General features: G+C 42.2%; 1 protein-coding gene across 4 annotated transcripts in view; it reads right to left on the bottom strand.

Moving 5' to 3' along the window:
• Window positions 1–5,401: 5,401 nt before the first annotated feature.
• LOC132831139 (uncharacterized) overlaps window positions 5,402–23,677 on the bottom strand; it is a 42,688-nt gene continuing 24,412 nt past the window's right edge. For all 4 annotated transcript variants that reach the window (XM_060849134.1, XM_060849133.1, XM_060849136.1 and 1 more), the window contains 6 exons: window positions 21,357–21,465; window positions 15,302–15,500; window positions 14,189–14,362; window positions 10,952–11,102; window positions 9,686–9,781; window positions 5,402–6,411 (listed from right to left, as the gene is read on the bottom strand). In XM_060849134.1, the coding sequence (XP_060705117.1) occupies window positions 6,325–6,411; window positions 9,686–9,781; window positions 10,952–11,102; window positions 14,189–14,362; window positions 15,302–15,500; window positions 21,357–21,465 (816 nt within the window). In that variant the 3' untranslated portion in view covers window positions 5,402–6,324. The remainder of the gene's footprint in view (window positions 6,412–9,685; window positions 9,782–10,951; window positions 11,103–14,188; window positions 14,363–15,301; window positions 15,501–21,356; window positions 21,466–23,677) is intronic.

Raw genomic sequence — 23,677 nt, 5'->3', positions numbered from 1 at the left:
GATGTTATAGGGAGTGATTTAGGAGCTGAAGGATATTATAGGGAGAGGTAGAGGAGCTGGAGGATGGTATAGGGAGAGGTACAGGAGCTGGACGGTGTTACAGGGAGTGATTTAGGAGCTGAAGGATATTATAGGGAGAGGTACAGGAGCTGGAGGGTGTTACAGGGAGAGGTACAGGAGCTGGAGGATGTTAAAGGGAGAGGTACAGGAGCTGGAGGGTGTTATAGGGAGAGGTAGAGGAGCTGGAGGGTGTTACAGGGAGAGGTACAGGAGCTGGAGGATGTTATAGGGAGAGGTACAGGAGCTGGTGGATGTTACAGGGAGTGGTTACAGGAGCTGGAGGATGTTATAGGGAGAGGTAGAGGAGCTGGAGGGTGTTACAGGGAGAGGTACAGGAGCTGGAGGGTGTTACAGGGAGTGGTTACAGGAGCTGGAGGATGTTATAGGGAGAGGTACAGGAGCTGGAGGATGTTATAGGGAGAGGTACAGGAGCTGGTGGATGTTACAGGGAGTGGTTACAGGAGCTGGAGGATGTTATAGGGAGAGGTAGAGGAGCTGGAGGGTGTTACAGGGAGAGGTACAGGAGCTGGAGGGTGTTACAGGGAGTGGTTACAGGAGCTGGAGGATGTTATAGGGAGAGGTACAGGAGCTGGAGGATGTTACAGGGAGAGGTACAGGAGCTGGAGGATGTTATAGGGAGAGGTACCGGAGCTGGAGGATGATATAGGGAGAGGTACAGGAGCTGGACGGTGTTACAGGGAGAGGTACAGGAGCTGGAGGATATTATAGGGAGAGGTACAGGAGCTGGAGGATGTTATAGGGAGAGGTACAGGAGCTGGAAGATGTTACAGGGAGAGATTTCGGAGCTAAAGGAAATTTGTAAAATTGAAGTGTCATCAGAATTAGAGCCAGTGAAAATCAGCTAACTCAAAAGTGATAGGTGAATGCAATTTGGTGTGAATTAAGCAGCAAAACTTTGAACCAGTATAAATTAATGTCAGAGAAATATGACAGGCTGGTCATGGGAGCATTGGTACAGTTAAGTCTGGAGTAACAAAGGCATGGGTGAGCTGAGGCGGGGATGTCATCAAACAATGCCGCAGAAGTGTAAGTTGGAGGCTTGGAGTGTGTGATCACAAATTCATCAAAGGTTGAACACAACAGTGAGGTTGCAAACAGTCTTTGTCAGCTGAAGCCCGATACCATGCATGGAAACAATGAATTGGGAACAGCATTTATGGCAGCAACCAGTAAACAAGGCCTTTCATTTTCCCAATATTTAGAAGGAGGTAGTTGCTGCTCTTCTACGTTGTCCCCTTTAGCAGGAAGAATAGGAAAACAGCAGATTACAAAACTAAGGCACAGGGGATCTGAGAACATGAATCATAAAATGTTAATATGTTGGTATAGCAAGTAATTAAGAAGGCAAATTGAATGTTATCTTTTATTGCAAGGGAGAGAGCTCTAGTCAGCCATGAAGCACTGGACTGGCCAACCAGCCTCTGCGTCTCAATAACTTTAAGTTGCAAAGGCATGGATGGTGCAGCAGATGAATCAAACGGTGGCAGAGTCCGGCAAGTTTATAAGTGTTAAATAAGTCATCTTAGTATTAGGGACCAGGTCAAACACGCCTCAAAATATATTAAGATGATAGCCTAGACCCTCGCCTTTCCATATTTTGAAGGAAGTGCCAGGTGCTGTGCTCCAGATGCAGTTCAATTGGTCAAACCACCAGCATACAAGCAAAACGCACTGTATTCAAATTTATTTCTGTTGTTGTATGAATAACAACTTTATTGGAAAACTTACCATAATAATAGATTATTTAACTACTAAACAGCAACTGTTCCAACATTATAACATCATATCAACACACCCTTGGCAAAGACAAATTCTGTAAAACAGATTGTCTCACATGCAAATCGCCAGTTCAGAAGGAAAAACATGAAGAGAAACCGGAAAGAGGGAGTAGCAGAGGGAGATATTCTGTAGCTTCTAAACCCAGCTTCAAGACCTCAGCAGCTGTTGCTGAATAAATAAATCGTAATTTCCTATTTTCATGGAAGCTTGACCCCAGGCTGCTCCTATTGTTCCAATTTAAACCACCACCAAACACCTCCCCCACCCCCCCCCCACCCCACCCCCCGAAAGATCTGAGAAACTGTTCACTTTATTGGCTCTGAGCAGACCGATCCTTGCTCCTGTCTCAATCTTTCTTCATTTAAATAAAAGGACAAAATGCACCTCTTAAAGTCATAGCATTGTCATATTAGTGATGGAGTGAAAACATGGAAGCTCATCATGGGATCAAATATGACATGAGGATTACAAATGGTCTGTTTCAGCCTGAGGCAGTTGCCAGGGAGAGGGTCAGGGTTGGGAGCAGAGTTTGTAGTGAGGACTACAGATAATTACTCAATACTTAACTTAAAGAAGTTATTGCTCATCAGCACTGGATGTCAGAGAAGCAGTGGGACAACTGAAGGGTGGAGGTGAGGCCGAGGTAGAGGCAGTATGGGTCAGCACACACATCGAGACTAAGCTGCTGAGAGGCAACAGGTAGCTGAGAAATGGGCAGGGCTGAAGATAGTCCTTGGACAGAGGTCTGCAGAAGCAGCAAGGGAAGAACGTCCAGATGATGCTCGCTATTATTAGATAGCTAAGAATGGAAACGGGGCAGTGATATCTCACTCAGCTGGATGATGGTGGGAAAGTATTGAAAGAGGGTGATGGGATTGACCATCTTAAAGGCTCTAGACAAGTTAAGGAGGGATAGCTTTTCCGTATCATGGTCACGTAGGATGTGGTTTGTGATTCTGATAAGATCTGTTCATACTCTATGGCAAGGGTGAAAACTTGAAGAGAGTCAACAAATATATTAATGGAAATACAAGATTTAGGGAGCAGCATGAAATGGGGAATGGATGTGGGCAGTAGTGTGCAAGTAGAAATAGGTGAAGAGTAGATTTGTTTGAAGAGGGATGATGAAAGTAGATTAGAAGTATGGGATGGGTTGGTAGGTACCAGCTGAGGAATTATTAACACTATCAGATAACATAAAACCCAGGGAGGGAAACCAAACAATGAAAAGATATGGGTGGAGGAGGAACAAAAAGCATGACCTGGGTCTCATGCACAAGATGATTCGCAGGAATTGGAATACAATCTCGAGGAAAACCGGAGTGCAGGATGGCAGTGAAGAGCGTTTAAGGGAAATTTGGCCCAATGGAATAAAAGAAGACATGGAAGTGGAAGGGCAGATGACCGGATGATTTCAATCTTAATGATAAAGGTTTCCATGACATCCTGGCCCCATTGTCAGGGGCATGTGAAAGAGGCAGGGAAGGGTGGTTTAAACTTCTGAGTTGGGGGGGGAGGGTAAGTGAAAGCAACAGGGAGTATGGAGTTAAATGGAAAGATAAGCAACAGGATAGCATATGTGCATGCGGATCTAAACTTGAGGCAGACTGGGAATGCAGCAAATATCTCTAATGATAAGAAAGTTAGCATTAAGGCACTTTACCTGAATGCTCATAGCATTCGTAACAAAGCAGACGAACTAATGGCACAGATCATCGTGAATGATTATGATGTGGTAGGCATCACAGAGACGTGGTTACAGGGGGGTCAGGACTGGCAGTTAAACCTCCAAGGATTTTCAACTTATCGAAAAGACAGGGAGGTGGGCAGAGGAGGTGGGGTTGCCTTGTTAGTTAAGAACAAAATTAAATCTTTGGCGCTGAATGTCATAACGTCAGATGATGTGGAGTCTGTGTGGGTGGAATTGAGGAACCACAAAGGCAAAAATCCCATAATTGGAGTTGTGTACAGACCTCCTAACAGTGGTCAGGACCAGGGGTGCAACATGTACCGGGAAATAGAGAAGGCATGTCAGAAAGGCACGGTCACAGTAATCATGGGAGACTTCAATATGCAGGTGGACAGGGTAAAAATGTTGCCAGTGGATTTAGACAAAAGGTATTCTCACTAAAACATCTAGTGTTTCTCAACCATTTCAAGTTTTGTTGTAATAAAGACAGTCACTGTGGCACAATTGGCAAAATTCAGATGGTCCGTTGCAGTGTGAATGTTACCACAATCACAACTTGCACAGGGACAGTAGAATTACTGGCTGGGTAATTCAGGCCCGAGGAGTTCAGAATCCACTCTTCCAATCTGACAACTTGAAATCAGTTCAGTAAAAAAAACTGCAAGTATAAAACCTGATCTCAAGAAAGGTCAGTTGAATAGAGTTGAAGACCAGCACATTTCTGGGAAAATGAACATAGAACAATACAGTATAGGAACAGGTCCTTCGGCCCATGATGTTGTGCCGAACATGACACCAAATTAAACTAACCCCTTCTGCCTGCCCTTTGTCCATATCCTTCCATATTCATGTGTTTAATGTCCCTTTAATGTCCCTATTGTATTTGCTTCCACTACCAGCCCTGGCAGCGCATTTCAGTCTACTACCACTGTTTGTGTAACAATACTTGTCCCTCACATCGCTTTTGAACTTTTCCCCTTACCTTGAACACATGAAGAATAAGGATGGCAAGATTTGGGAACCTTGGATGAAAAGAGAAATTGAGCTTAGTAAAAAGAAAAAGGAGGCACATGTAAAGATTTAGGAAACTGAAGACAAACAAAGCCTTCAAAAAATACAAAGATAGCAAAGAAGGACTCAAACAATGAATTAGGAGGGCTAAAAGGGATCGTGAAATGTTTTTGGCAAACAGGATTAAGGAAAATCCCTAGGTGTTTTATACATCTACAAATAGCAAGGGACTAGCTAGGCAAAGGGTAGGTCCATTCAAGGGCAAAGAAAGTAATGTTTGCTTGGAGCTGGAGGGACTGGTTGAGGTCCTTGAGAAATACTTTACATCTGTATTCACAAAGACAAAGTACATGGTGGACAGTGAGTCTCAGGAGATTCTGGAGCATGCCAATTTCAAAAAAAAAGAGGAAATGGATGTTTTAATAAGCATTAAGTTGGACAAGTCCTCAAGATGTGATGGGATCTATCCAAGAATGTGGACAGAGGCAGGTGAGGAAATTATTGGGGCCATGTATGAAATCTCTGTATTATCTTTATGTTATCAGACTGGAGATCTGAGCCCAGTGGTGTTCCACAAGGATCAGTGCTGAGACTCCTGTTGTCCATGAATGATTTGGAGGAGAATGTAGGTGGCTTGATTAATAAATTTGCAGAAGACATAAAGATTGGGGGAGCTGTGAACAGTGAGGATTGCCAGAGAATACAGCTGGATATAGATAGGCTGGAGACTTGGACAAAGAAATGACAAATGGAGTTTAATCTGAGCAAATGCGAGGTGATTCAATTTGGAAGATCTAAATGTGGTGGCGATGGGGGTGGGGGGGGGGGGGTGGGGGGGGGGGGGGGGGGGGGGGGGGGGGTCGCGGAAGCGGTATCGGTGAGTATATAGCAAACATTCCTGATGAAGGGCTCTGGCCCGAAACATCGAATTTCCTGTTCCTAGGATGCTGCCTAACCTGCTGTGCTTTAACCAGCAACACATTTTCAGCTCAGAACACTTAGTAGCACCAACATACAGAGGCATCTAGGTATACAGGTCCACAGTTCCCTGAAATTAATATGACATGGGACAGAGGGTATAAAAATTTGCAAGTGATGTTGCAGCTGTATTGATCTTTAGTTAGGCCACATTTGTGTACAGTTCTGGTTGCCACACCATAAGAAGACTGAGAGACTTTGGACAGAGTACAGAATCGATTTATCAGGACGTTGCCTAGTTTGGAGGTTATTAGCTATGAAGAAACTTGCTTTGTTTTCACTTGAACGCCAAGGGTTGAGGGCAACCTTATAGAAGTTACAAAATGACGAGAGGCTTAGATAGTCAGAATCTGTTTCCCAGAGTAGAAATGTCAATTACTGGGGGACATAGGTTTAAGGTTAAAATGGGTTGTGAGAGGCAAGTTTTTGTTTAAAAACAGAGAATGGTCAGTGCGTGAAATGCACTGCCAGAGGAGGTGGTGGAGGCAGATACAATAGCAATGTTTAAGAGGCATCTTGACAGATAAATGAATAGAGAGGGAAAAGAGGGATACAGACCAAGGAGAGGCAAAAGGTTTTTAGTTTAGAAAGGTATCACATATCAGTGTAGATCACCTGACTTGAACATTTTCTATTTTTAAACAAAAGCTCAATTTTCCACCGAAGTCATATGTGCCAGGATCTTGACGTTTATATTCAACTTACAACCGGTTTCCCTCCAAATCAAATTTTCACATTTCTGATGTATTGAATATGGACAGCGGTCATCATTTGCCCTAATTTATTTATTTAGTTGGCGACATCAGCAGCACCTTGAGACCCACGATTAGTCCACTCGCCAGAAGACTGGCTAGAGCACACAGTACCGGTCCCTGGAAAGTGAAACATATGAAATAAATTACTCCCATTTCGGCACCAATCACTCTCAACACATGGGCAGCACAGGGTTATTTAGAAGTAAAATTCTGTCCACAATGTCCCCAAAGACTCCCAGCACTGCAATAACACAGGGTTAGATACAGGGAAAAGCTTCACCCACAGAGTTCACATCAAATCTTCCCGGGTGAGGGACAGCACAAGGCTAAATATAGAATATCTTCTTCCCAATTTCTTCCCTTTACCAAGGCTTAATAATCCTCAGATTAAAATACCCCAGTCATCTCTCTCATGAGAGTGCCGTCTTATGGTCCTCTGGGACTATGGCATCTTTATATATTTAGCAAATGTAAACTGGCTGCTGCATGTTATTTCAGACGTTCAAAATAAGGAGTGCATATTCATAATGCTCCTTTAACAGTATATTGAAAATACACAAGATATAAAGCTATTGGGGTGGCACAGTGGCTCAGTTGTTAGCACTGCTGCATCACAACACCAAGGTCCCAGGTTCAATTCCAGCCTTGGGTGACTATCTGTATGGAGTTTGCACGTTCTCCCCGTGTCTGCGTGGGTTTCCTCTGGGTGCTCCGGTTTCCTCCCACAGTCCAAAGATGTACAGGTCAGTTGAATTGGCCATGCTAAATTGTCCATAGTTGTTAGGTGCATTAGTCAGGGGGGTGGGTTACTCTTCAGATGTGCAGATTAGGTGGATTGGTTGTGCTAAATTACCCATATGTCCAGGGTAGGCAGGTTAGCTATGGGAAATTCAGGGTTATAGGGACAGGGTAAGGAGGTGGATCTGGTGGGATACTCTTCAGATGGGTCGGTATATACTTGAAAGGCCTGCTTCCACACTGTAGGGATTCTGATGGCTTAGTGTGTACATGCAGCATTGTACAATGCCACAATTTGAACTCTACATCCATGCAGAATTCCAGAAATACTGGTCAACCAAGGGACTTGTAAAACTGAGGAACTGAAAGAAATGAGCACTATTAAAGAGAGAGTTCTCAAGAAGTTAACTGATTGGAAGGTGATAAATTCCCTGGACTAGATCAGCTTAATTTCATTGTGTTGTAAGAGGTGGATGCATTAGCACAATTCTTTCAAAATCCTATAGGTCCAGGATAGGTTGCTGCAGATTGAAATATAGCAAACGTAACCCAACTATTTAGGTACGGAGAATAGAGAAGTACAGACCAGTTACTTAGACATCAGTCGTAGAGAAAATACCAGAATCTATTATAAATGATGTGATAACGGGGCACTTAGAAAATGTTAAAATTAAGCAGAATCAAGCTGCATTTATGAAAGGAAACTGCATTTGACAAATTGTGGGAGTATTTTGTAATGTTACTTGTAGCATATTTGGTGTATTGGATTTTCAGAAGGCTTTTGCTAAGATCCTCCACATCAGGGTAATGAATAAGGTAGAACACATTGGATTGGCAGAATGTAGCAGTACAGATTGAGAATTGGTAACCAGTAAGAAGGCAGAAACTAGAAGCAAACAGATCAATCTCAGGATGATAGGCTCTTACTAGAGGATCAGTGCTAGGTCCACAGTTGTTCACAATCTATAGTATATAAATAAGACCGAGTGTAATACTTCTAAATATACTGATGGCACAAAACTAGGTGGAAATGTAAAATGCAAGGAAGATGTCAGCAGACTTGGACAGGCTAAGTGAAAAGGCCAGAATGGAGTAAACGGATATAATGTGAATAAGTGTGAAAACTTTACTAGAAAACAAGCAGCAAAATGCTTTTTAAATTGTTAAGGTCCAAATCATTTCAATTTTGAGTCTTTAAAAACGGTGGACTGCATTGAGAAAGAGCGGTTTTTCAAAAACAGGTATTTACCAGGGTGGCTGCACAGTTTCACAGCGAGGAATTTGATTCCTTTTGTGAACTCGGTTTTGTGGCTTTGAGCTCCTGTAATCTGCAGACCACCAGGACTCACGGAGTTACTTACAAGTGAAGCTGATTGGTTCTTAGCTAGCACAGCAGGTTGGGAATGGAAACAAGTCATCGAGACCCAGACACACAGACAGAAAGGCAGAGCAGAGCTTGCTGTTAATCGCCCCAGCAGCAACTCTCGCTTCCCTGCAGTAAGCAAACTCAGGACAAACTTGAAGAAAATCAGCTGCCTTTGCTGTGAGCTGTGACTTTTGAATTGATGATTCAGACATTTTTCAAGTGAATCAGCCATTCTACATTTCTTACAAACCAGTGGAGGGCATCCAGAAAAAAACAACAACAAGGGGTTCGTCAGCCAAAAGGGGGATTATTTCAACATCGGAACCAGTAAGTAGACACTGAACTCCAGCTTATCCACCTTTCCCAGTTATTGATTTTTCCCTATTTGTATGTTTGTGTGTACATGTATGTGCCTGGGTAAAGAAAGTTGATAAGGAGATGAGCGTTTTAGTCAGTAATGTTACTTGCCAATGGTTTATGTAACTATTGCCTACTTACTTGGCATTAATAATAATTTCTGTTCAGTACAGAACCTGGTCGGTGCTTTCTATCAACCTGGGTCTGAAAGTCATGGAAATTGGGGAGCTGTGTATCCCTTTAAAAAAAGCTTTAAACATTTGCCATGACTTTAGCCATGTACAGGTACATATGAAGGACAGCCAAGGGCGAAATCCACACTCAGAACAAGATCTGAAAAAGTTTTCAAACTAACAACAATATATAGACGTTTAGATGTTGTAGTTGTAAATTTTACCTTCCCTATCTAATATTGCTTCTACCCAATGTTTTCTGCTTTTATTAGCATATGACAGTTATCTTTGGGGAAAAAAGGGAATGTCATGTTATGATCTTTGGAGTGACCATATGCAAATGAACTAAGTACTTAGCATTTGATGCATGCTCACAGGATGTCTGCACTGTAATAGTCCAGGCATAGACTGTGTTTGGAGGTTACTCCATGCTGTATATATTAGTTCAGCTGTAATAAACCCATCAGACATCTTCAAACAAATAGACGCCATGCATATCTCTTTTTGTGTTACCTTTACATAACTCAAGAATATCAATGCATATGGCTCTGTACCCCATCGAGAGTCAGTACATATGAAACTGCAGGAACTATAACCTAACAAAGAGCAACACTTCCAGGAAAGGGGAAGGATCAATGTACTTGTAACAGCTGGTGACCTATCTGTAAACATGCAGCACGTGTCTATACAACTTCGGATTTTGCTTAAATTCAAATCAATGTCTGAGTACCAGTAATGCCCTAACAGAGTTACTTACCCAGCCACCCATTTGGGAGATCCAAGGAACAACAATCTCCAGAATAAATGCTTCAACCCATTTCTTAAAAACAGCAAAGGCTTCTGACTTCAAAATCTTAAAAAACAGAAAGAGAGAAATTAATCACTGTTGCCTACTACTGCGCTTTGCTAAAAATGTCTCAAGTCAGATCACAGCCTGAAACCGAGTTATTAATGACATTGTGCTCTTTTCCCAACCCTGGAATTATTTCCCAGAGCCTCTCTTGCTGAGGAGGACTGTTTCCGCATACCATCAAAACCAGAGCTTCCTCTGTAAGGTTAGTCTTCTACCCAGTTACCTCTAGGTTGTCCGAACATCTTTGCTTAATCATTATTCTTCCTTCCTCCAGAAAGGATATAAGGACCAGGGGCAGAAGTAGGCAATTCAGCCTCTTAAGCCTATTCTGCCAAGTAATATGATCATGGCTGACCTGCCCATTCCCCATAACCATTTAAAAATCTATATATCTCCTCCAAATCTTTCAGTATCTCAGCATCGATTAGCATGATACATGCTATTCTTTCATGACATCATCTAGAGGTGTATCACCATTTTCCAAATACATACTGACAACATATCTTCACTGGTCTGTTGTCAGGATGCGTGATTGACCTCCAACCTTTGATGACCTACAATTCTTTCACTTTTGTTGGCTGCCATCATGAACTCCATATCCCCTGCCAATAAGAACACTCACCTACCTGGACACCATGTCAGGCTAAATCAGACTCTTGATGCTTTAGTGTTGTATTTGATTTGAAATGTAGTATCTGACTGCTTACCCTCCCCATCACCAAGACTCAGCCACACATCTTCCAACCTCTATTAATTTCTGCTCATCAAAAACTCTCTTGCCCTTCTTTGGCTTGCTAACCCAATGCACTTCTCCTTGTTTATACATATTGGTTCCAGATATCATAATACATCCTTTGGGGACATTTAACACTGCTTAACTACAGAGTAAAGTTTTCTCTCTAACGTCTCATCACATTTTCCCATTGCAATGCTCAGGTTTAGGACCTGTCCATTACCCAGCTCGAGTTCCCATCCATTCCTGATGTATAGTACATAAATTGCTACCCTGTTACAGTACCAATTTATTATCACCACAGTTCAGAACTGGTCCATTCCCCAGGCTACAGAGCCCACGTATTAGGCAATAAATAGTAACACCCAATAGATGGAATACCATATGTCAGAGTGTTGATTGCTTTCTGCGTTATTGACTGAATGATAAGTACTCACTGCAGGCAGACATAATTTTGCCAGCTGGAAGAGAAGAAAGACAGGAGCAGCTTTCCCAGCTCCCTTAGCAACTTTTTGATTGAAGATGGTGTTTGATAAGGACTGTAGAAGGGAAAGTGGGTTGGGGCTCTTCAGGAGGGGCCCAAACACCCTGGAACACAAACAGAAACAATGAGACTCGTGGCCTCTACATGACCTATACCAACCTTCCACTTTTGGAGATCATTGGTGAAGTTTTCTTGTTCTATTCGGTAACATGTAGCAGATTTAGAGAGAAGGATTAAAATTCTGGACCAAAAGCTGGTTTCATATTTACAAAGTTTGAACCACAGAGTTGGAACTGAAACAGTGATTGAATTTCTGCGTGGGTTCTCTTGATTTCCTGCAGCCCACAAAAAAACCTTGGGGAAAGTCCACTGAAAGTAAAAAAAAGGACCAACTGACTAAATGTTTGTAAAGGATGTGTGAGGAGCACCCAGAAGGTCACAGATTTCTGGCCTCACAGCACGACTTCCAGATGCTGTAGTTGGACTTGATTATAGTGAATGGGATTGGAGACCAAGAGCAGCACATGACAAACACCAGGCAGTATCTGCTCGGATATTGCTGGGGTTGGAGGGATTGAGCTGTAGGGAGAGGCTGAATAGGCTGGGGCTATTTTCCCTGGAGCGTTGGAGGCTGAGGAGCAACCTTATAAAGTCATGATGGGCAATGATAGGGTGAAGACATGCCAGGATAGGGGAGTCCAGAACTACATTTAAAAGGCATCTGGATGGGTATATGAATATGAAGGGTTGAAAAGGGATATGGGCCAAATGCTGGCAAATGGGACTAGATTAGCTGACGATACCTGGTCAGCGTGGATGAGTTAGACTGAGGGGTCTGTTTCCATGCTGGCTATCTTCATTACAATCACATCACAGAGTGTGTTTTATTTTAAATCAACTCTGTGTTTAGTTCCTGTACCATTCTAACTTGCTGCAATTTTGTATGTTTGATTCTTTAATGCTAGAGAAAACCATCTCAAGCTGAACCAGATCCGAGGTTTAGTTCAGTCTGCGTGCAAGACCCATTTTTATATTGGAGTGCTTAAATATGTGCAAACTCCACTGTCCATTAACTTGCCCAGTTGTGAAACAGTGTCTTAGTCACAGTTTGCTAAAGGAATCCGCTTGAAAACAGAGAAAAAAAAAGTGAATTTATAAAAACCTTAAACTAAGAAATTCTCATAAGAGTCTACCATTTATTGTCAATTAAAATTTATTGATACAGCTTTGTACTAAAGAACGGTGATCTCAGAGTTGAGGCAAGAGTTGCAGGATTTAAACACATATCAGTTATTAATTGCTTATTAATGACTTATTTTCATTATGTAAAAATAAAATTTTGGTTGACGTTTTAAATTAAACTAAGTCTGGCATACAGCTCTTCTGTTCTCATTGATCAGGGTGTGAGATCATTGGTACAGACCAAAGCTGAAAGAAATGAATGTATAGGGTGTGAGATTGATTTCATTGTGTCTCCAAAAGACTGTCCAGAATACCTTGAAAGCAGACATTGTCAAGGTTTGAGATGCAGAAACTTTGCACTGGGAGCAATTTGAGCCAAATTATTCCCAGATAGGGAAGTTTGAAAAGAGTCAGAAACCTTTCATGTGGTAGTCATGAATGTATGGAGCAGAGGGAAAAAAAATAGCCTTGTGTGATGGATTGAGGATCAAAATATAAGGGATTAATGGAGAAAAATTAGGTTCAAAGTTACTTTTCAGTAAAATGCCCTTTTAAAAAAGGGACAAAGCAAGCTCTCAAACACAAGATGGCTAACTCACTGCATGACAATATGAAATTTCAGATAAGAATTACACATGCCTGGAAAAAACATGATACTGGGAATTTGCGTGCCACACTTGCACATAAGCTACTTTCTCTGATAAATGAAAGCACAATCAGATAAAAGGTATGTTAGGCTCTGAGTTTATCTTCCCTGCCTAAGCAAACTGACCAGACATTTGCCTAAGTCTAGTTTGAAGAATAAATTCAAACAGCAAGAATATCAAATATTTTCTTCACTATCCTTTCTATCTGCAATTCCATTTTCAAGGAGCTATGAACCTGCATTACAAGGTCTCTTTGTTCAGCAATACTCTCCAGGACCTTACGATTAAGTGTATAAGTTCTGCCCTGATTTGCCTTTCCAAAGTGTAGCACGTCACATTTATCTAAATTAAATTCTATTGACCACTCTTTGGCCCATCAGATCAAGGTCCCATTGTATGAGATAACTCTCTTCACTACACCTCCAATTTTGATGCCACCTGCACATTTACTAACCATACCTTGAACCAAATCTTAAATTCTGGATTGTTTTTTCGAAAGAAAGCAGCTATCTTTTTAGTTTGGGATTTATCCAGCCTAGCGATTTTATGGTCTTTGTTTTACCCCCAAAGTGCGTACTTTCATTATTATAATTAGATTTGTGCATATGTCTCAAAATTACATCATCTCATTTCATTTAATGAATCAAACACTCAATAAACCCAACTCTCATTCCCTTCTTGATGGTGAACATTTACCGAGGAAGTTCACTCAAACCCATATAAACATTTACCGAGGAAGTTCACTCAAACCCATATAAACATTTACTGAGGAAGTTCACTCAAACCCATATAAACATTTACCGAGGAAATTCACTCAAACCCATATAAACATTTACCGAGGAAGTTCACTCAAACCCATATAAACATTTGGAAAAATTACAATTTGGCAAAAAGAGGTTCCATTTTAGTTTCTCGGGCCTAAACTCTTTACTAGTTTTATTCTTTGGATGGACAGGACAATTTGGTTTCAGTGGATCGATGTACCCTTGAGTCTGGCTCCCTCTAGGTGATGTTCTGGGAATTAATTGAAGAGTAAAACTCTAGTGTAATACAGCATGGAAACTGACCATTCCCTTCAACTTGTTCATGCTGACCAAACATACCAAGATCCTAACTGCCATGATCTGAGGGTTTTTAAAATGCCCCTATTTGGCTGTCAATGACTGTTTAAAATAAAGCTTTTGCTAGACTGCTCTGAATGTTGGGCTAACTGGTGTAGCATCTGTTGGAGCAGTTTCAAATTTCTTGACTTTTCCCCAATGCCAGACAAGAAGTTTCCTAATTGAATTACACTGCGTCAGAACCCAAAATCTGGTCAGAACTTCCAACCTTTAAAATGTATTAGCATCTTGTAACCTTACTCTTTGAATTCTGGATCCTGTGATATATTGTCTTCCATCTTTTTCAAATATTGTAGTATTTTTTCCAAATCTAGCACATTGTCTTCCTCCACCTCTTTGCTGCTGAGAACCCTCTTGGCTCCCTCAGCTCCAACTACTGCTCTGGGAACTGCATGCTCCTTTTCATTGACATATCTGAAAATGAGAAAGTAACAGGATTGACAAGAGTCTGAAGCAGCAGCAAGGTCCAATTGTTAACTTTAAACCATGTGTAGTTCACAGTTGCCACAGTGCTATTCTACTGATTCAAGTATCTAACTGCTGCTTGGTGTATTGTAAATTCAGCTTGGCCCGCTTGCTGTCAGGGTCGATATCAAATACATTCAATTTCCTCAATCCATTTCTTACTAGGTCTGGCCTTTAGCGTTAAACCCTTCAGTTCAGTTAGATTAGTGTTCTCATTTACAGCCTGGCTAGCCTGAGGAATGAAAGCCTGTGATGATGCTGCAAGTATCAGCATTATTAGTGAGTGGGAAATCTCCCAACAATTCAGCTTCTTGGCCCTGTAAAGATTGAAACATTCCCAGAATCTGTTACAAATACTGACACACTCTCGGTGCCCCTTAGCAGACTAACACCTCTGCAGGATCCCCAGTAAACAGTGACAAACACCTGGAGACCATCTCTTTTTTATTCACTTGTGGGACATAGGCATTGCTGACTTGTAATCATTATCCATCCGTAGCTTCCCTTGAACTGAGTGGCTTGCTAGGTTATTTCAGAGGCAGTTGAGAGTGAACCACAATGCTGTGGGTCTGGAGTCACATTTCAATCAGACCAGGTGAACATGGCAGATCTCCTTCCCTGAAGAACATGAGAGAACCCAGATGGGGATTTCTGACAATCAGCAATGGTTTCATGGACATCAGTAGACTCTTAACTCCTGATTTACATACTGAATTCAATCCTGCCATGGTGGGATTTGAACCTGGGTCCCCAAAACATTAGCAAAGTTTCAGGATTAACAATGCAGCGATAATAGTGTCAGAGACACCAAAATCAATTGACAAAAGAATCTGTAGCCTACAGATAGAAGACAGCTGAGCCATTTGGAGGCAAGTTAACTGAACATACCTCCAAAACAGTTCCATGGTGTCGATGGCACCTTCTCGTTCTAGGACCTTGCTGTAGCTGGGAATCTCTTGCTCCAGGACCTTGCTGAAGCCAGGGCCATTGCAGAATGCTGCATGTTCTATTATCTCATTAGTGGGGAAAGACTGACCACAAACTGGACACTCTTGTGTCTTTACTGCTGTCGTCTCCTGAGAATATTCTGTATTAAACAGACAAAAATAAGAAGATGGCCTGCATTATCAGAGGTGTACCTCTCACTCTCATTGCCACTGCCAGTCACCCACATCCCCGCACAGGAGGGTGAAGCCGATTGGGAGGAGGGTGAAGCCGACCAGGAGCAAGGTGAACCACTTCACTGAAGTGTTTGGAAGATGAAGCTGTGAGATCACGGGAAGATAGTGAGTTGATTGACTAGTGAATATCACCACTTTGTTTTCTTTCCTTTATTCAAAGTTAGGGTACTAGTCTAAACAAATGTAAAAATACTTAGCTGGGATAAAAATTAAATAAACATATTTGGTTTACTTCACTAAGTGACATCACTAACTAGTTAAAAATCACATAACACCAGGTTATAGTCCAACAGATTTCAACAGCTTCCTCATTTTCCCTTCCCCCACCTCATCCTAGTTCCAAACTTCCAGCTCAGCACTGTCCCCATGACTTGTCCGGACTTGTCCTACCTGCCTGTCTCCTTTTCCACCTATCCACTCCACCCTCTCCTCCCTGACCTATCACCTTCATCCCCTCCCCCACTCACCCATTGTACTCTATGCTACTTTCTCCCCACCCCCACCCTCCTCTAGCTTATCTCTCCACGCTTCAGGCTCACTGCCTTTATTCCTGATGAAGGGCTTTTGCCCGAAACATCAATTTCGCTGCTCCTTGGATGCTGCCTGAACTGCTGTGCTCTTCCAGCACCACTGATCCAGAATCTGGTCTCCAGCATCTGCAGTCATTGTTTTTTTATCTCCTTAATTGGAAGCACACTAACTTTCGGGGCAACGCTCCTTCATCAGGTGATGATAAATTGATCAGGTTCCCCTGATGAAGGAGCGTCGCTCTGAAAGCTAGTGTGCTTCCAATTAAACCTGTTGGACTATAACCTGGTGTTGTGTGATCTTTAACTTTGTACACCCCAGTCCAACACCGGCATCTCCAAATCATGATTACTAACTAGTGATTTTTTTAAAGGAATGCCTTTTTGAAATTCCAGGATATATCTGTTATGCCAGATAATTAGATGTGGAGGAAGCATCATTAGCGGAAGCTGACGTTACTGCACTGCATCCACAATGTGGACAGCTTCACGGAGAACATGTTTTATTGATGTGGTCATCCTGCAGTGTAACTATATACACAGAGGGTGAACAGGTGACCAGCAGGCAGCCTAGGAGGACAACAGCAGATGCCTTCAACCAGTATTCTATCTGAACACTAATCAGAGCAATAGCTTACTTGGGGAATGCTGCCAGACTCAAGCGCATGGCGCTACAGATGGTTCTGTTTACAGAAAGCTGCAGAAAGAGATGAACAATAATTATAGATGATTTGATAATTAGGGGAATAGATAGACATTCTGCAGCCTCAGTCATAAATTCATAATGGTAAGGTTCCTCCCTGGAACCAAAGTCACTAAGTACCTACAGAGCACACATACAGGGAGGGTGACCAGCTTGGCACAAAGAGAAATGAGAGCCTCCGTCAGATTTTGGGCAGCTACAGAAAACTAGCAAGCAGGACCTCAAAAGTAGTTAATTGTGCATTAATCCCTGTGCCACCTGAAAATGACTGTAACATTAGAGGATAAAGCAGATTATGCAATGCTGGAAAGATGATGGTGATGGGGTGGGGTGGTAGATTATGCAATGCTGGAAAGATGATGGTGATGGGGTGGGGTGGTAGTGGTGGCCTTTGGCAGGGGCAGGTGCTTCTGATTCAAACCGGCTGTAAAAGAAATGAGATCTCATACATTGGATAAGCTGCAGTAAAATACAGCCAGGGCCAATGCCAGAATACTGGGAGATTGTGAGCACCACAACATGTACATTATCAGGGGAGGTTAGAACAAGGGAGGAAGTTATAAAGTAAGTCAGGGTTACTGTTCATATATGCGAATGCAATGTGGTTAATAAAATTGTTGAGTTATGAGCACAGATTGCCAAGTGAAATATGAAGCTGTGGCCATAACAGAGATCTGACTCAAAAAAGAAAAATACAAGGTGTTCAGAAGAAAAGAAGAAGAGGCAACAGCATTGATTAAGGAGAGCAGGGCTGGTGAAAGCGGATGTTCCCAGAAAGGCCAAGGATAGAATCTAATTGCTTCAGCTAAGAAACTAAAACAGATGCAATGACATTGCTTAGCATAGTCTACAGGCCACCGACAAGTGGTGATAGGTTATTGGAGAACAAATTTGCAAGGCAAGGTATCTAAGAATATATCAACAAATGGAGCTCTGGATGGCAAAAAGAAGCTAATTGGTTTGTGGTCTAGTGTCCAGTTATCAATGACATAGGCCTTCTATTTGCCAACAACCATGTGATTAGTTCTCAGGTCACTGAACAACTTGGGGCGGCGAACAAGATACAGAAAACCCCTCAGCTCTCTCTCCATTCTGTGCAATAATCGACTGAAAACCCAGATTTTCTTTCAGCTGTTGCTGTAAACTATGAATTTTAATTGAGAAGCCAGGGATCTTTCTAAATAAGTGGACCAGCCAGTTTGTGGCTCTTGCAAACCAGTGAAAGCATTTGGAAAAGGATGACTGAGAAGCAGCATATCCTCCCCAACTGGGTTCAAAGACTCAGGAGGCAGGCAGCGTTCCGCAAGGACCACTCCCTTCGTGACTCCCTTGTCAGGTCCACACCCCCCACCAACCCAACCTCCACCCCCAGCACCTTCCCCTGCAACCGCAGGAAATGTAAAACTTGCACCCACACCTCCACACTCACTTCCCTCCAAGGCCCCAAGGGATCCTTCCATATCCGCCACAAGTTCACCTGTACCTCCACACACATCATCTATTGCATCCGCTGCACCCGATGTGGCCTCCTCTATATTGATGAGACAGGCCGCTTACTTGCGGAACGCTTCAGAGAACACCTCTGGGCCGCCCGAACCAACCAACCCAATCACCCCGTGGCTCAACACTTTAACTCCCCCTCCCACTCCACCGAGGACATGCAGGTCCTTGGACTCCTCCACCGGCAGAACACAACTACACGACGGCTGGAGGAGGAGCGCCTCATCTTCCGCCTGGGAACCCTCCAACCACAAGGTATGAATTCAGATTTCTCCAGCTTCCTCATTTCCCCTCCCCCCACCTTGTCTCAGTCGGTTCCCTCAACTCAGCACCGCCCTCCTAACCTGCAATCCTCTTCCTGACCTCTCCGCCCCCACCCCACTCCGGCCTATCACCCTCACCTTGACCTCCTTCCACCTATCCCACCTCCATCGCCCCTCCCCCTAGTCCCTCCTCCCTACCTTTTATCTTAGCCTGCTTGGCTCTCTCTCTCTCTTATTCCTGATGAAGGGCTTATGCTCGAAACGTCGAATTCTCTATTCCTGAGATGCTGCCTGGCCTGCTGTGCTTTGACCAGCAACACATTTGCAGCTGTGATCTCCAGCATCTGCAGACCTCATTCTTTACTCGAGGACTCAGACATGTGGCAGACTTGGTTCTTATTCAAATAAAAACTGGTTAATGCAGGGAGAGAGCCAAAGATCTTCCCCAAATCTGGCCTCGATGTGAGAACATACTCGTTCTCAAAGCTTCAGCTCAGATCGGAAGAGATATAAATGATGCTCTGGCTTTTACAATGAAATACAGCATGTTTATACATTTTGTGCTACAATATTCACATACAACATGGTCACTGTATCCTTCCCCTTGTTCTATACATTCAATCCTGTGAAACACCTAATCAATGATGGGCATTCCTATGACAGTTCCAGGTTCCCATGGTTTCATGATGGTTAACAGACATTATAATCTCCAGGTCTTGTGATCTTTTTATGCATCCTATTAATTTGCATTCCAAAGTTCTTCGGACCTGTCCCAGATTTGCTTATCTCTAAGGACTGCTTGAATTCTGTTGCCCCTTGTAATCCTTTGCTATCTCTATCAAATTCTGTTACTCCTCATATTTTCCACTGTCCCAATTATATACATTTGTAAAAAATACAAAAGAAAGTTGGTTCTAACTAACTGCTACAAGGTTTGTAGTATTAATTCCTATTATAAAATTAGTGATATGTAAATTTTTACAGCTACTTTCACATCTATACTTGAACGATTTCCCCGAATGTTTCTACTATATTTTGGTTACATGAGTATCTATAATTATGTTGAAACATCTATGATTATCTGAAGAATCTTTAACTAGAACCTATTTCTTAATATTGTGAATAACTTCAAAAAAACAACTGATTAGTACAAAATAATTTTAGGTGTTGTTTTCACAGCCACAAGCGGAGTTAGGCTGATTATCTTATGGACTGAGATTTACACCCCTTGTTCTAATTAGTGTTGTTCACCTAATGGGACAGCATCCTTTCATGAATGAGGCTGGAATCAATCACTTGTAATTTAATGAACTTGCGTCTATCCTTAGATATCCATCTTATCAAATCGTCTCCAATGGCTGTTTGTGTAGGACTTCCTGTTCATCTTGGAATAGCCCTGCTCAAAAGGTACCATTATGTTTTATTTAATGCTGGAGCAGGCTGTTTACTTCTGTCTAACCCTTATGGGCCATTTTGTGTCTTGCAAATATGAGCAGCTGTTACAAATAGGAATACTGAACTTTCAGTTTTTTTCTCCATCTAAAATCCATGGTTTTTCCTCTGTCTGGGTATAAGGGGATTACAGTTAGTAGTGTTATATGCCAATAGTTTATACCTGTTTATATAGCACAGATCATTGTATTATAATGCGCATTTTGTCAACATGAATTTGCTGTAATGCAATTAATGAACTGGGGACATTGATTCTAAAGCGTGAACATTTAAAACGTTGGCTGTAAAGCGATTACAGTGCCAACACCTTAAACGTTGTTTCTAAAGTGCAATTTTTCTAAAACGCAGTGTTGCTCAAGAACACAACCATCACATTATAAAAGAACTATCTGTATAGCTTGTTCGATACAGAAGCCTCTGCCTTCTAGCAACCTGGGGCTGAAAATCAGGTAAATTCAAGGGAATCTCTAACCTCTTCTGAAAATTTGAACTTTTGTGATGACTGGGAAAGGTAGAGCAAACAAATCTAGAGGTCCCTGGAGGACAAAAGATATTCCAAACAAGATGAAGTAGAAAAACTGGGCATTTAATGTATATCAAGTGGATAATACGCTTCCTGATATATATTCATGTTCTAAATCTTAATGTTTAGGGCACAATTTAAAAATTTATCAAATAACTTAAAACTTGGTTGGTGAAATGGGTGACAAGTGACAGATGAAATTTCATATTTTATACATTCATTTAAAGGTTTGGGTTTCAATGGTCAGATCAGCATTTATCGTCTTTCGATCATTGTGCTGGACAAGGTGGGAATGAGCAACATTCTTGAACTGCTGCAGTGATGTAAGGAAACCCACATCACTGACACGGGAGGGTGTTCCAGGACTTGGAACCAGAGACACTGAACGAATGGTGATATACTTTCAAGTCAGTACAGTATGTGGTTTGGACAGCAAGTTGCAGATATGGTGTTCCTATGCAGCTAATGCCTTTGTCCTTCTAACAGGTAGAGGTTGCAGGTTTGGAAGGTGCTGTTGAAGGCAGAGGTAGATAGATTCTTGACTAACAAGGGAATCAAGGTTTACATGGAAAGAAAGCAGAAGTTAAGACCACAAACAGATAAGCCAGGATCTTGTTAAATGAAAGTGCTGGCACAATGAGGCTGATGGCTTACTCCTGCTCATTATTTGTACATTTTTATGCACTGTGCTGTAATCATTCCATAATTCAAATGTACAGTACCAGGGAGCAAACTGACAGAGAGTAGTGTGTCACAATAACATCAATAACACTGCAGGTAGCTCCTGAACATACCTGTGCTGCAGTGTGGAACTGCAGTGATATTGGAAAAAACAACTGAACCCACTCCATCCAAATGTTGGTGAAAGTGACTGGTGCAAGTTGCAAGCTGATAATTCTCACCCTGAATCAGCAGGAAAAAAATTAAACAGGTATAAATACTCTACAGAGAAAACCTGCCCACTCCTTATCTTTCAGAAACCTATACAAGAACAGATTTGTGGCAACACTGTCAAATTTATTGTTTTTTATTCATTGTGAAAATTAATAAAACCAAGAATGTGAATTTGTTAAAAGTGTTTCGATTATGATACCTCCCATGACTGAATTGGTGCCAACACTGACAGACAGTGCTCCTTCATGTGTCTGACCACTACCTATGAATGTCTAGCCCAGTTTGAGTTCGTGTACTTGGCGGGGATAGGCTCTGATTGAGCTCCAGTATTTTGCATTGCAATCAGTGGTTTCTGTCAAACAAGAGTGCCCTCATGTGTAACCAATGGGTAATGTAACTATTTGAAACTGCAAATTTATAAAATGCAGGATGGCATTCAACCCATCATGCAAGGGCTACCCAATCAATTAATCTCATCCCCCCTGCTGTTTCCCCAAAACATGGTATATATTTTGCTACAAGTGCACTTGCAGAATGTCATTTTGGCAGCTACTACTGTATTTTCTTTCTGTATCACAACTTAGTGTCAAAAAGTTTCCTTGTGTTGCCTCTATTTCCTCTGCCTTAAATCTGAGATACCTTTATGGCACAGAAAAGAGTCTTTCCTTAGAACAGTACAGCACAGGAATGGGCCCTTCAGCCCATGATATTGTGCTGAACACGACACCAAATTAAACTAATCCCTTCTGCCTGCCCTTGGTCCATATCTCTCCATTCCTTGTATATCCATGTGCTTATCTAAAAGTCCCTTAAATACCTTTTTCGTATCTACCTCCACCACCACCCCGGCAGCATGTTCCAGACTCTACCACACACTGTGTAAAAATCTGCCCCTCACATCTCCTTTGAACCCCCCTCACCTTAAATGTATGCCTCCTAATATTAGACATCGATTCCGACCGTCAAACCCTATCTATGCATCTCATATTTTGATAAACTTCTATCAAGTCTCCCCTCAGCCTGCACTGCTCCAGAGAAAACAACCTGAGTTCTTCTAGCGTCTCCTTATAGTTCATACCCTCTAATCCTGGCAGGATTCTAGCCCCTCTCCAAAGCCTCCACATCTTTCCTGGAATGTGGCAACCAGAACTGAAATCAATACTCTATGTGTAACCTAACCAAAGTCTTATAAAGCTGCAACATGACATCCTGACTCTTGTACTCAATTCCCGTACCAACAAAAGCAAGCGTGGCTTTCAGGGAGCTATGGACTTGAATCCCAAGATCCCTTTGCAAATCAGCGCTGTTCACAGTCCTACCATTAACTGTAAACTTTTCATTAACTTCGTGTTTACAGGGGAGAAAGACATGAAGACTTGAGGAAGTTAGTGGTCATATCATAAAGACAGTCCATACCACAGTAGAGGTGGAATATTAAAATGTATGAAGGTGGATAAATCTCCTGGTCCTGACCAAATATGTCCAAGAACACTGCAAGAGGCTAGAGAAGAAATTGCAGGGGTCCAGACTGATATTTTTGCATCATCGTTGGCCATGGGTAAGGTCCTGGACGACTGGAGGGTAGTGAATGTTGTCCCCTTATTCAATACTGCAAAGACAAACCTGAGAACTAAAGACCAGTAAGCCTAACATCTGTGGTAGGTAACATACTTGAGAAGATTCTGCGAGTTAAGACGTGCGTGCATTTGGAAAGACAGGGTTTGATTAGGAGTAGTCAGCATGGCTTTGTGTGTGGGAGATCATGCCTCACAAATTTGTTAGGGTTATTTGATGAAGTGACCAAGAAGATTGATGAGGGCAGGGCAACAGACGTAGTTTATATGGATTTCAGTAAGGCCTTTGATAAGGTTCCACATGATAGGCTGCTCTGGAAGGTTAGACCATAAGGATTCTGGGGGGCCTGGCAAACTGGATACACAATTGGCTTGATGGTAGGAAGCAGAGGGTAATAGTGGAGGGATGCTGGTCAGACTGTGAGCGATGGAGTGCTTTAGGGGTTGGTGCTGGGCGTAGTGCTGTTTGTTATCGATATCAATGATATAGCTGAGAATGTACAAGGCATGATTAGTAAATTTATAGATGACTCTAAAAAAGGTGGTATCATGGACAATGAGGAAGGTTATCAGAGATTGCACCAGGACCCGATCAGCTGGGGAAGTGGACCAACGGTGGCACGGTGGTTAGCACTGCTGTCTCACAG

Source organism: Hemiscyllium ocellatum, chromosome 33 (assembly GCF_020745735.1).
Source record: "Hemiscyllium ocellatum isolate sHemOce1 chromosome 33, sHemOce1.pat.X.cur, whole genome shotgun sequence".
In the NCBI taxonomy this organism is placed as follows: domain Eukaryota; kingdom Metazoa; phylum Chordata; class Chondrichthyes; order Orectolobiformes; family Hemiscylliidae; genus Hemiscyllium; species Hemiscyllium ocellatum.
The sequence above is the reverse complement of the archived record's forward strand: the minus strand, read 5'-3'. Positions and strand labels throughout refer to the sequence as shown.